This window comes from Corvus cornix, chromosome 14 (assembly GCF_000738735.6).
Source record: "Corvus cornix cornix isolate S_Up_H32 chromosome 14, ASM73873v5, whole genome shotgun sequence".
NCBI classification, from domain to species: Eukaryota; Metazoa; Chordata; class Aves; order Passeriformes; family Corvidae; genus Corvus; species Corvus cornix.
The window spans coordinates 7696920-7707428 of NC_046344.1; the positions used below are offsets into that span (position 1 = coordinate 7696920).

At 60.5% G+C, this 10509-nt stretch overlaps 1 protein-coding gene across 1 annotated transcript; it reads left to right on the forward strand.

Annotated features, from left to right (window-relative positions):
- Positions 1 to 951: 951 nt before the first annotated feature.
- On the forward strand, positions 952 to 10287 carry LOC109143590 (mesothelin-like protein). The gene is made up of 17 exons (XM_039560532.1): positions 952 to 1605; positions 2038 to 2183; positions 3056 to 3102; positions 3583 to 3703; positions 3812 to 3897; positions 4192 to 4318; positions 4400 to 4590; positions 4666 to 4756; positions 4885 to 5035; positions 5597 to 5760; positions 5949 to 6104; positions 6287 to 6420; positions 6661 to 6794; positions 6951 to 7051; positions 7273 to 7617; positions 9056 to 9497; positions 9662 to 10287. Exons 1-17 carry the CDS (start codon positions 1440 to 1442, stop codon positions 9742 to 9744), a joined length of 2685 nt encoding a protein of 894 aa, XP_039416466.1. The 5' UTR covers positions 952 to 1439; the 3' UTR covers positions 9745 to 10287.
- Positions 10288 to 10509: the final 222 nt, after the last annotated feature.

The following is a 10509-nucleotide window of genomic DNA, read 5'->3' on the forward strand; positions in this document are numbered from 1 at the left end:
GGATACCGGGAAGGAATTCTTTCCTGTGAGGGTGGGGAGGCCCTGGCACAGGGTGCCCAGAGAAGCTGTGACCCCCCTGGCTCCTTGGAATTGCCCAAGGCCAGGTTGGATCGGGCTTGGAGCAACCTGGGATAGTGCAAAGTGTCCCTGCCCATGGCAGGGAGTGGCACTGGATGAGCTTTAAGGTTTGTGCCAACCCAAACCATTCCATGTCTCTGTTATTTCTATATAACACAAACAGGTTGGAGCAGTGGGAAAACAGATTGAAGACCCAAAGGAATTATTTGCACTCTTTAGGACAGGGAGATTTTTTTAAGACTGGGGGATTTTTTTTTAAGATTATGAACCTGACATGGGCAGGGAGCAGCTGGTTGAGGGGAGGGAGCTTTCCCAGCCCACCTGGCACAAGGAGATGCAGTTGGAGCCCAGTGTGACCTGGGACCTTGGGCAAATGCTCCTCCACGTGTTCAAGTTTAAGGAGGATCCTCCTGTAGCAGCTCCTGAGGGGGTTTCGGGGCCAGTTTTGATCTCCACAGGGACACAGTGGACACGGTGACCCCGATGTGTCCCTGCCCTCCTGCTCCAGCCACCTCTGTCCAGCCAGCCTGGGGCAGGGGCCGTGTCCCTCCAGCAGCCTCATAGCAAACAAGTTTCTGTAATTTTACCGCCCCAAGAGGAACTACTTTCACAGCAAATCCTTCCAAAATAGAAACCAGCAACACCCGTGGGCGTCGGCCCAGCCCTGGAGCTGCAGGACCGGCTGGGGGGACAGGGCTGGGGACAGGACACAGCCTGGAGCTCCAGGGGTGACAAACCCCTCTTGGCACTGTGCCAGCAGCTCAGTGAGGGCTGGAACCCCCAAACTTGGCCGAGAGGGAGGTGCAGCCCTGCTCCAGCCCAGCCACCTGCTCTCACCCTTCCCTTTTCCTAGGATAAACGCTCAGATCGCGTTTGTGCTCACGGCTCCCCCAGGCTGTCATCCCCGAGCCTCGGGAGGGATTTGATTCCTTTGGTGTTGGTCTCCTTCTTTGTGGCATGTGCTGGACAGCATTTTTTGGAGCACGATCAGGGAAAAAGCTGTAAAAAAGGGAATGGGATTGGCTGTGATCTAGGAGAAAAGGAGAGACACAAGGGAAGCACCTCCCAGAGGGTGCTGAGCCCATCACTGAGCACTCATCTGTTCTGCACCCCAGCTGCCCTATAAAATAAACCCCTAAACAGCTCTAAAGAGCTGTTCACCCCTCACCGGGAGCACCTTTATCCCCCTCAGGAGCACAGAAACTCCCAAACCAGAGGAGCTTAACTCCTTCTGGGTTCACTTTGGGTTCACCTGAGCCCAGAGTTCTTTACCGAGGAATAGGAAACAACCCCAGACCCAAACCAGAGAGAAGGAAAGGAGCCTGACGAAACAAAGTTGAGAAACTGCCCCGTCACACCCCATGTGCGGAGCAACAGCAACATCCCCACCCTGCACAGATAAAGTGCTGAGTGCTCCCGGCGCTGCCCAGCCCCTGCCCCAGCCCCGGGAGCACCTTCCCGGCCGAATCCTCCCGTCACGGAGCCAAACCCCCTGGACAAGGAGGAGGACGGCTCAGCACCGCCACGGTAGGATTTGGGGGGCGACGGGGGGGAATGAGATTATGGGGGGGAAATTGCTTGTGTTGAGTTCAAACAGCGATAACAGATTGCTGTGGGCAGCCCCGAAGGAATTGCGGGAGCAGGGATTGATTTTCTATCAGGGGATCCCCCTGAGGGCTGTGGAGTGGTGGGGAACACCTGCTGGGCTCCCTCACTGGGTTACCCTGGGTTTCTCCCAGTCTGTGCTGGTGAGGAGCTGGGGGACGGAGTGAGACCCTGTCCCTGCAGGAGCAGAGCACTGGGTGTCAGAGGGGACAATTGTGGAATTTCTTTTAATAATGGGCGGGGAAAGTCCTGTTTTCTGTTATATAGGATTTAAAAATCGCTCCCTTGGTCGCTGGGGGTCTGTGCAGCCTCACGGAGTTGGGGTGGGCACACTGAGACCCCCTGACCCCACAGCTCCGGCCCCAGGGTCGGATGACAGAATCAGCCCCAGGACCTCCAGCACCTTCCAACGATTCCAAGTGTGGGATACGGTTCTCCAGACCCGCTCCAAGGACAAAGCCCCGGCACCAGCACCATGGCACCTGCCACTCTCGGCCTCCGTAAGTCATCCTGTCCCCCACTCTCGGCCTCCGTGAGTCACATCCCCTGGTCCCTGGCACCAGCGATGCTCCAGCTGTTCTGCTCTTTGTCCCAGTCCCGCTCGGTTCGGCACTCCCAGCGCTCTGCCTCCTGCTCCCCTCAGCGTCCACAGGCTTTTCCCGGGGACAGACCTGCACACATTTCCAGGGACAGATTTATCCCTTTTTGTCTTCCATACCCACCTGGAGAGAGCCGGTGTGCTCGGGCTGGGGGCTGCTCTCTGCACAGTGATCCCCAGCATTTCCTAAACATGAAATCAGCAAAGAAAAGGCTCTTCCCAGGCTTTAAACCTGGCTCTGCTTAGAACAACCCCGACCAGCTGTACATAATTCATGGATGTTTCCTAACCTGCTCCTGCTTCCTTGCAGGTGTCTCCTCAGACCCGGTGAAAGCCGCAGCGGTGAGTCCCTGCCGGCTCCGCTGGCTCCCGCCGTGCCAGGGCTTCCCAAAACTCCACAGCTGGTGCTGGAGCTGCCACCATTCCCCCAGTGCTCAGCTCCAGGGACACACAGCCACCACCTTCCACTGTCCCCCTGTGCAGAGCGTGGCCCTGTCCTTGTCCCATTCCTCACCCACTGCCCAGCAGCTTCCTTTCCCTGCTCCCAAACCTGCTTCAGGGAAGCAGGGACAGACCCACCAAAGCGTCCCCACTCCTGAGAGTGGCTGTGGTGGCTTTTGTCCCCACATATAATCCAGAGGCTGCAGCAGTTCCTGTCTGTGGCTCACGGGCAGCAGACTGAGTGCTCCAGCCGGGTCAGATCCCATTCCCTGCATCTCAAATCCCTTCTTCCCATTCCTTGCTGGGGCTGAGCATTCCCCATCCTCTCCCCAGGCTGCCCTGATCATTGGAGCCGTCCTGGCCAACGCTGAGCATCCCCAGTAAGTGCTAGCCCCGGCGGGGGCTCTGAGGATTGGTGGGTCCGGCGGGGTGAATTTGCGTTTGTCCCCACATCTGCTGCTGTGCCGGGTCACCGGGGCGGGGAGGATTTAGAGCCCTATGCAGCCGGTTCCGCGCTGGGATTCCGGCGGGTTTTGCTCCAGCTGAGACACAAACACACCGAGAATTCTCCTTCCCTGACGGGGCTGCAGCGGGAGCCTCCCCCCGGCTGAAATCCAGGCGCTGCTGTTTCTCCCGCACGCAGATCCCGGGATATGGTGGGCACCCACCCGGCTGTGGGGACGGCAACACCCTGGCACTGATGTTAGGGGACATTTTAATGACGCCCCCCGTTATTCCCACTTACCGCGCGCAGCCTTGCTCAGGGCAAAGGGCTTTCCCAAGGGAACTAGTGGATTTGCCCTCCAGGGGATTTTGGGGAGCTCAGGCGGGTGCTGAACCACAGCCTCCCATTCCCGCAGCTTCCCATCCTCGCTCCCGGTGGAATTCCCGTGCATCCCGACCAGAGACGCGCCCGCTGCCGACATCCTCGCGTTCGCCCGCGGTTTGCAAAACGAACCAGGGGAGCTGAGCAGCGCCCAGGTGGGCAGGGCAGGAGGGGGCTGCAAACCCCACAGAGCCGGGGGGTGCCAGGGGTACCGGGGGGACTCTCTCCGCCTTGGCATTGACTAGCCCGGTCTCTGTGCCCAGCTCTCCTGCCTGGCCCGGCTCCTCGCTGCCAAGAAACTGACGGCCGATTTCGGCAGCTTCCCACCGGACCTGCTGCTCTTCTTCCAGTGAGTATCCAGGGGTATCCTGTGGGTTTGGGGTGGAATCCCAGCACCCAGCGCCCGCTGGCGTGGTCCCTGCACGCCCCAGAGAACCCACCTGTGGCTGTGGGCACCTTCCAACCTGCACAGAGCATTCCCAGCCCCGTGGATCCCCCGGCTGTCTCTCATCTCTCAGGAGCCACGGGGCTGGGCAACACCATCCTGTGCCTGAGACCCGCCAGCTCAGTGAAAGAGTTTAAAACCCCCCGTACCCACCAAAATCCCTCACCCCGCTCCCCCCACCACTCCTGGTCCCCACAGCCCGTCCGAGGTGCGCGCTGGCACCTGCAGGGAATTTTACGCGCGAGCATCCCGCGGGAACCTGGATCTGCTGCCCCGGGGCTCATCCCGGAGGAGGCGGCTGCTCCGCGGGGCACTGACCTGCCTGGTGAGTGGGGATGGCACGGGGGGCGACCAGGGACCCCCAGCCCTCCCCTGGCGCGGTACGAGGCTGGTTGGTCTCTCGCAGGGAGTGCGGGGCAGCCGCCTGGAGCCGCAGCAGCTCGGCAGCCTCGGGGCGCTGGTGTGTGACCTGGAGCCGGCCACCATCCCGGCCTCGGGTCCCGCCATCCTGGACAACCTGAAGCTCTGCCCGGCGCTGACAGGGGCACAGCAGGACGCCCTCAATGCCCTGCTCCTCACGGGGGACACAGCGTACGGGTGAGGAACCTTCCTGCTCCTGGAGGGGTGGGCATCCACGCGGGTGCTGAGCTGGTCCTTCTCCTGCTGCCGCAGGGATCCTTCAAGCTGGAATTTACGGACTCTGCAAGATTTGGGGCCGCTCGTGCTGGCGTTGAACCAGACCACACTGAGTTTGGTGGCCGAGGTAAGGTCCCTCCTCGGGGCCTCGGGGGGAGATGTCCATCAGCCAGGTCAGCTCCGAGGCTGGGGGACCCAGCACCCTCTGTCCCTGGGCCCTTTGCCCCCCGGTCCCAGCACCCTGTGCCCCCGCAGGCAGCGCGGGAGGATTTCAGGAGGAGCATCGTGGCCGCCTACAGCAGCCAGGGACATTCCCAGCGGGAGAAATCCCTGATCCTCCTCAGGGCCTTTGCAGCAGCATCAGCTGCCTCGCACCCCAGGCTGAAGCGGAGTGTGGACGTGGACCGTGAGTGTTTCCCTTCACTCTCACCAGTCCAGAGCTCTGGGAAGGGAAAATGCCCCGGGGCTGGTTGGCATCTGGGGGCTCCCAGAGGGACCAGGCAGAAATCTGGGGTTCCCATAAACTGGGGAAGTGGGGAAGTGTCCTTATAGCACGGTGGGGGGGTTGCTCTTACCTGGGAGCAGGGATGTGGTGGCAGCACTCGGGAAGGAGCTGGGACAGTGGGACACTCCCCAGGCAGGGCCAGCACCAGGGCAGGACGCTGCAGGATCAGAGGATGCTCTTGTAGGGGACATGGAGCGGTTTTAGTTGCTTTTAATAAGCACAAGTGGGCTGCAAAACATCACCAGGTTCTTCAGGAATAACTTTAAGGAATGAGAGCAAATGAGGCACCTCCGTGGGCTGGGGACCAGGGGATGGGAGGAGGATCCACGGTGGGTTGAGCCACGTTTTTGTGATTCCCTGTGCTTCACCAGAGCTCTTCCAAGGGGCTCTGAGCCCAGGGCCAGGTGGGAAGGGGACACACAGGACACACACCCTCTGTCTGATACAGTTCCTTGCCCTCAGCCTGCCTGTCTGAGCCCATCACTGTTGACTGCATCCCCTTCCTCACCCCTGAGGAGCTCAACCTGCACCTGAGTGGTGATTTCTTAATAAAAAACCTGGAGGCTGTGCTGGAACTGCCACTCATCACAGAGTCTTTCAAGATCCTGAAAAAAAAGGTGGACCAGGTAAGGGGTGACACAGGGCAGGAGCCCCCCAGCAGCACGGGCACAATCCGGGAGGGGCAGGATGCACTGTGGGAACAAGGATCAGTGAACACAGGGATGAAGGTGCCCGAGAGGGTCCTTTACACCCATTCCTGCCCTATTTTCCCTTCCCTCACCCTCTTTCCTGCCCCACGGGCCGGGCCCCATAGTTTTTCCCGTCGGGGATCCCGGAGGAGCAGCTGAAGCGCTTGGGGCTTCTGTCCCACCTGTACACGGAGCAGGAGATCAGCCAGTGGACACTGAGATGCAGTGACACCCTCTCAGCCCTGCTCAACGCCTCGGAAGGATGGTGGACGGATTCCCAGGTAAATCCATGGCAGCAGCAGCAGGGAATGGGTGCTGGGGAACACAGACTGGGCTCACCTGTGCCCCAGCCTGGCTCAGGGTGAAGGCGTTGTGGGGTTTTGGGGGGTTGGTGGCACTCCCATGCTTACCAGGAGCATCTCCCTTCCCTGCCCGTATCCCCCACGTGCCCTGTGCCCCTCAGCTGCAGCAGCTGCTCAGCAGGTTCCTGGCCCTGGGGGGCTCCCTGACCGGGCCCCTGCTCCAGCAAATCGGAGGTGAACACCTGTGCAAGCTGCAGGAGGAACAGATCCAGCAGATCCCCGCTGAAGCCATCCGGTGAGCCGCTTTTCAGGGATGCTGGCCAGCCCTGGGGAGGTGGGTGCTGGGATGGAAGACCCGCAGCTCTGTGTGGATCTCCCCACTCCCAGGCAGCACAGTGGGATCGCTGTGTTCCAATCCCAGACCCCACCTGAGCACCAGGACGATGAGGAGGGACAACCCACTCATCCCTCCCAGCCACCAGAACACTTTTATCTGCAATTTGGGGTGCTGCTGACCTGTGCCCCTCCCTTCCAGGACCGCTGGGTCGTTAAACATTTCTCTGTGCTCTCAAACCAAGAAGGAGCAGTTCTACAGAAAGGCCCGGGAGGCCTTTGCTGGCCTGGCCAGCACCCCCACGCCCTACTACTGCAAGATTCAGCCATACCTGGGTAGGTGCTTCCCCTCCACCCTCCCTCCCACCACCAGGTTTGGGGTTTCTTCTCAGCCACAGACACGTCTGACAGTCTCCAGAACCTCTCCAAATCCTCCCCAGCAGTGCTGGAAGAGTTTGCACATCTCCAGGTGTCCCCTATGCTCTCTTTAAGGTGGAGCTCCAGCAGAGGATCTGAAGAACTTGGCTAATACTGGTGTGGCCATAAACATGGAACTGGCCACCTTCCTCACCCTAAATCCCAAGGAACTGCAGGTAGAGCCCCGGGATGGTGCTGTCCCTCTCCCCACTGAAGGGCAGGGCTGGCTGAGGGCTGAGTGGGGAGATCCGAGACCAGAGCCCCATCAAATCATCGATTCTCCACTTTCTCCCCTTTATAAATTTTCTTTAGGAAGTTTTAGCTGCTCTGCAGCCCCGTTAGCAAAGCACTTGGGGCTGTGAGGGTGAGGGAAGGGGCTGTTGTGTGTGTGTTGCAGAAACTCAGCGTCACCGACGTGAAAAATTTGCTTGGGAAAAATCTCCCTGAGCTGAAGGAAGCTGAGAACAAACCCTTGGTGGTGAGCTGGGTGAAGACACAATCCCAGCGGGAGCTGGACTGCGTGCTGGGCATCGGCCTGCAGGGAGGGCTGCAGGAGCCCACGGGAACTGCCAGCCCTGCTTGCCCCACCACCCCGGCCAGCATCACCTCCACGGCCACTGTCACCACCTCTCCTCACCCCAGCACCTCAGCCAGTGTCACTGTCCCCACCCCCACTGCCATCACCAGCCACTCGGCCCCTCAGCCAAGCACAGTCCCCCCAGGACCCCCACCCCGAGCACTCTGAGCCCACCCCCCCCCAGACACCCCCACATACACTGGGGGTCCCACTGTCCCCACTGCCACCCCCACTGCCCGTCCCGCTCTGACCACCAGGGCCCCCTGCTCCACCCACCAGGGTCCCACCCCAGACAGAGCCACTGCCCCTGCTGTCACCCTCCTCACCACTCTCCTGGCCCCCAGCAGCCCCAGCGCCGCCCCAGTCCCTGCTGTCACCTCCAGGGCCACCACCAGCGCTGGTGTTGGCATTAACCCGGCTGGCACCACCCACAGCACCATCACCCCTGTCCCCAGCCCCTCCTCTGCTCCCACTGCCACCCCTGTCCCCAACCCCTCCTCTGCTCCCACTGCCACCCACAGCACCATCACCCCTGTCCCCAACCCCTCCTCTGCTCCCACTGCCACCCACAGCACCGTCACCCCTGTCCCCAACCCCTCCTCTGCTCCCACTGCCACCCACAGCACCGTCACCCCTGTCCCCAGCCCCTCCTCTGCTCCCACTGCCACCCACAGCACCGTCACCCCTGTCCCCAACCCCTCCTCTGCTCCCACTGCCACCCACAGCACTGTCACCCCTGTCCCCAACCCCCTCCTCTGCTCCCACTGCCACCCCTGTCCCCAACCCCTCCTCTGCTCCCACTGCCACCCCTGTCCCCATCCCCTCCTCTGCTCCCACTGCCACCCACAGCACCGTCACCCCTGTCCCCAACCCCTCCTCTGCTCCCACTGCCACCCACAGCACCATCACCCCTGTCCCCAACCCCTCCTCTGCTCCCACTGCCACCCCTGTCCCCAACCCCTCCTCTGCTCCCACTGCCACCCACAGCACCGTCACCCCTGTCCCCAGCCCCTCCTCTGCTCCCACTGCCACCCACAGCACCGTCACCCCTGTCCCCAACCCCTCCTCTGCTCCCACTGCCACCCACAGCACTGTCACCCCTGTCCCCAACCCCTCCTCTGCTCCCACTGCCACCCACAGCACCATCACCCCTGTCCCCAACCCCTCCTCTGCTCCCACTGCCACCCCTGTCCCCAACCCCTCCTCTGCTCCCACTGCCACCCCTGTCCCCATCCCCTCCTCTGCTCCCACTGCCACCCACAGCACCGTCACCCCTGTCCCCAACCCCTCCTCTGCTCCCACTGCCACCCACAGCACTGTCACCCCTGTCCCCAACCCCTCCTCTGCTCCCACTGCCACCCACAGCACCATCACCCCTGTCCCCAACCCCTCCTCTGCTCCCACTGCCACCCCTGTCCCCAACCCCTCCTCTGCTCCCACTGCCACCCACAGCACTGTCACCCCTGTCCCCAACCCCTCCTCTGCTCCCACTGCCACCCCTGTCCCCAACCCCTCCTCTGCTCCCACTGCCACCCACAGCACCATCACCCCTGTCCCCAACCCTCCTCTGCTCCCACTGCCACCCCTGTCCCCATCCCCTCCCTCTGCTCCCACTGCCACCCACAGCACCGTCACCCCTGTCCCCAACCCCTCCTCTGCTCCCACTGCCACCCACAGCACTGTCACCCCTGTCCCCAACCCCTCCTCTGCTCCCACTGCCACCCACAGCACCGTCACCCCTGTCCCCAGCCCCTCCTCTGCTCCCACTGCCACCCCTGTCCCTCACTCCACCTCTGTCCCAGCTGCCACCACAGCCCCACACACGAGCCCCTCTCCCCACAAGCCCACCCCCATTCCCAGTTCCACCACCTCCACCCAAACAAGCCTCAGCTCCTCCACGGCCAAGCCCACCACCCCGCCGTGCCAGACCAGCTCCCCTCCGGGATTTTCCAGCCCTTCTTCCACCATCAAACCAACACCTGGAGGTGTTCCGGAGTCACCACGACCAACATCCAATGGACACATCAACCTGCAGCCTGAGCCTGGTAAGGTGGGAATGTTTGGAGCTGGGAAAGGCTTGGGAATGATGGTGAGGACAAAGTTGGCTGACCCCCTTGTTCCTGGCTGGATTCAGTGCTGGGGACGTGGCTCTGCCAGCTCATGTGTGCTGTGCACCTGGAGAATCCCACTCCCTGTGTTCTCTCTCCAGGATCAGGATCCAGGCTCTCCTCCTGCCTTGTGCCTGTGCTGGCAGCCACCATTGGGAACATTCTGCTGCAGGGACTGCTCTGACCCCACACCTCCGCACCACCCACCCACCACATCCCTCCCTCCATCCCAATGAAACAGCACTGGGAAATTCCCTGCTGGAAAGCAGAAACCCAGGAAAGGAAGAGAATCATCCATTTGATGCCAGCATAGCATTTGGTTGTTATTTTTGAGGTTGGGCAGTGAAGGAGGACTGATTTTTCCAGCCCAAAGAAGCCACACTTGTCCTTACTAGCGATTTACTCCCTGTAGTACAACCACCAGCAACACTGACTGCTCTGCCAAGGCAAGAACACTGAGCCCAGCTCCACCAGGGATTTCCTGTCTATCCCATCCCGCTGGGATCTGCTAAGTAGTGGGACAACTCAGGGATCTGAGTCACTGGTGGCCCAGCACCGCAGCTGAGAGACCCCCAAAATCCTATTTAACTTTTTTCATTAACTGCTTTTGTATCAAGGTTTGTTCAAACCACACACAGACTCTCACGGGATGATTAGCTGGAGATAATTTATCTTGATTACTGTTCAGTGCTATACAATAAAATATCAATCAACTATTTTTTCCTAATCCAACGTGGTTTTTGAAGTGTTTAGTGCTTTATGGGGAAGTTTTTCCAGCATAAATCCAAAGTCTGCAGTGAAGGACAAATCTGTTCCCTCTCTATAAAGCTCAGATAATGAAGAATGATGAGATATAAAATAAATAAATCCCTTTTTCCCTCCCAGACTCTCCTCCTGGAGGAAAGGGGGAAGGAAGGAGCTGGATGCAGGTTGCACTGAGGAGTTTTTT